Source organism: Kryptolebias marmoratus, linkage group LG16, assembly GCF_001649575.2.
Source record: "Kryptolebias marmoratus isolate JLee-2015 linkage group LG16, ASM164957v2, whole genome shotgun sequence".
Lineage (NCBI taxonomy): Eukaryota > Metazoa > Chordata > Actinopteri > Cyprinodontiformes > Rivulidae > Kryptolebias > Kryptolebias marmoratus.
The window spans coordinates 19,691,199-19,694,217 of record NC_051445.1 but is presented as its reverse complement, the minus strand read 5'-3'; the positions used below and the strand labels follow the sequence as shown (position 1 = coordinate 19,694,217).

General features: G+C 46.1%; 1 protein-coding gene across 3 annotated transcripts in view; it reads left to right on the top strand.

Annotated features, from left to right (window-relative positions):
• Positions 1-80: 80 nt before the first annotated feature.
• The window catches only part of LOC108232275 (CUB and sushi domain-containing protein 3), a 291,392-nt gene continuing 288,453 nt past the window's right edge, over positions 81-3,019 (top strand). For all 3 annotated transcript variants that reach the window (XM_017409915.3, XM_017409916.3, XM_017409917.3), the window contains exon 1: positions 81-814. In XM_017409915.3, coding sequence (XP_017265404.1) covers positions 631-814 — 184 coding nt within the window. In that variant the 5' untranslated portion in view covers positions 81-630. The remainder of the gene's footprint in view (positions 815-3,019) is intronic.

Below are 3,019 nucleotides of genomic sequence, written 5' to 3'. Positions count from 1 at the left end.
ACACACACACACACACACACACACACACACACACACACACACACACACACACACACACAAACACACACACGCCAACTCATACTTACACAGGACGCTCTCCCTCTCTCCCTCTCTCTCTTTCTCTCTCTCTCTCTCTCTCTCTCCTACCCCCCCTCTCTCCCTTCTTTTTCTCCCTCTCACACTCTGCCTGGTTCGATAGCTGATCGATTCAGGTAGAGCCTCGGATGGTCGGCTAGACTCGTCTCCGTCCCTCCGCTGCTTTACGGGGATTTTAAAAGAAAGACAAAGAACAGAACAGAAGAAGGGGGACAAGGGGGAAGATGCTGGAGCGCGCCCGCGGGGATCCTCACACTTGATGCCCCTCTCAGCAGAGATGGTTGAGCCCTCGTCCGGGTTGCTCCTGTGGTCCTCTCATCAAACCCAGTCTCGCTCACTTCTCCTCTCCCATCAGCTGACACCGCGCGGCGGGGCGGCTCGGCTCCTCTGTCTGCTTCTCCTCTGAGAACCCACTCCAACCTACCCCCCACCTCCCTCCCACTCCCTCCTCCCTCCCTCCCGCCACCCCTCCAACAGACAGAACCCGACCCCCCAAAAAAAACCCTAGCTGTTAAAGCTGCTGCTGAGAGCACGATGAAGGGAATTTTATCAAGCAGGGACGGACGCTACGACGGATCCGTGGAGCTGCGGGACGTCTTCAACAGGAGATGCGTTAAATGCGGCCGCGGGGACTTAGTTCAAGGCAGAACGATGCGGATTAGGACGGGGATGGTTTTCTGGAATCTCTTCTTTTCATTGATGTTCACTTGTGTGAAAGGTAACGAGCCACTGCAGCAATCCTGCGCGTTTTCCTACTGCGCCTCAGTGTGTGTGTGTGTTTGGGAGTGTGTGTGTGAGAGAGAGAGAGTGAGAGAGAGAGAAAGATCCAAAGCTTTTATGTTACAGACGTGCGCAAATGAGGCGACCACTTTATGTTGCATTTTGGCGCATTTCGGCGGGTTTTGCGCTCAATGCGGGCTTTGACTGGGTCGCTCAGTAGAGCTTCTTGCGGTAGCCTCCTTCTTCTCCTTCTTCTCCTTAATAGCCTACGTGAGCTGCTTTGCTTAGTAGGCTAACTAGTGGATTGTTGAGCCGCAAGTGCACACACTGCAGATTCCCTGTGAGATGTTGGAGGGGCGGATTCTGATTGATTGGGGATAAAAAAAAGGCAAGGATCCGCGAGTTTAAAAGTATGTGCGGCTCGTGCGTCAGCCCAGTTGCAGAACCAGTCTGGTGATTGGTGGTTCTGGGACTTGCAGGTGTGAGCAGGTGGAAGGTGGGCTGCTTGGTATTCACTCAGGGTCTGAGTCCTTGCTGTGGCTGCTCACGTGACCGCTGGCTCTCTTTTTTATTGTTAAAACTATATATATAAATCTCTAAAATGTTCCCTAAACTGACGCTTGTTTTCTAGTTTATTTAAAGCAGACTTTCATCTGGTTGGGAACGTAAAGAGATCTGACTCTCCAACCTGCTTTCCTGTCTGACCCTTCTTGTTCCCTGATGCTAAAACTCTCCAGTTTCTGGCCAGATCAGTCAAAGGAATTGTTGCTTATTCACCACATTGCAATTATCATATACCGCAGTAAAAGTCCGACAAAACATCATTGTTCTTTGCGTGTTCTGTTACCGACACTTCAATGCTTCGTCCTAATTAAAACGAAAGAAATTAAAGGCCTAGCATTCCTTGAAGGATTGGCTATTACCCGCCACCTTTCATGCCAAAGTTTTAAACTAAAATCACCTCATGCTGAGTAAAAGCCGATTTGGTACAACCTTGAAATTAAGATTTTGCGCCATCTCACGCAAAGTGCGAGGTCTTGTGCGATCTTTTACACCTTGGAGGATGTTTTGGGGATGACTTCCACCAACTACCACACCTAATTTTAGCTCAGTAGATGCCATTTTTGTGTTCTCTAAGTTCACTCTCTAAAAGGTTGTCAGCTACTTTCTGGGAGTTTCATTAAAATCTGTCTGTTTTCTAACAGATAAAGTTGATTCCTATATTAAATGGCCAAGTTTTAAACACAATCTTGTGTTAGAACTCAGGGTGTTTATTAGGGATGACTCTCAGCTACAACCAAAACAAGTTAGCTTAATATCTGTCAAATAGGCTCAAGTATAGCCATTTTTGCAAAGGTTGATTAGCTTTGGTGGCCATCTTAAATAGGGCAGGCTCCAAAAGTTCATTAGTTTTAGATGTCCATCCAATGATTCCTTATTACAAGTTTCATTAAACTCAGCCCACTCATGAGATGTTTTGCAAACAGACAAACAGAGTTTACTCCAATAGTTAATGCACAAATTTTACACAAAAATCTTCAGATCAGTTAGCACTCAGTGTATGAGCTAGAGATGACTCTCAGCTACCACCACACCAAATGTTAGCTCATTATCTATGAAACTGTCTGAGTTATAGTCATTTTTGTGTTTGCTAAATATGGCTATCTGTGGTGACCATCTTGAATCAGGTTGACTCCAAAAGTTCATCAGTTACAGATGAGCATCCAATGAATACATTTTGAACTTTTCAATAAAATCCATCCATCAGTTCCTGACATATTTCGCTAATAGACAGACAAACCCACACACATAGGCACAGGCAAAAAACATTATTACCCACCTTTCAACTTTCAGTGATCATTGATAAAATTCCATCTCAATCATTTATTGTGAACATGCAAACACGAGTGTGGACACAGAGCTATTGTGCTTGCCAGACAGAGTGCCCAGCTTTGTATCTGTTGAATGTGTGGATGTGTTTCGGAGTTTGAGGCACGTATATCAGTTTTAAATACCGATTTTGCCCCGTCTTCTTGTGAGTAATTCTCATGTCTGTCCATTGGCGGTGGATGTGCAGCATAAAACAGAAAGAAGGAGCCAAGTTGACTCGGCGCTGTTTCATCACCACCCACACTGAGGCAATGTCAAACCTCCAGGCCACTGCCAATCCTCCCAGTCCTCTTACTTATTAGGGAGGCAGCCA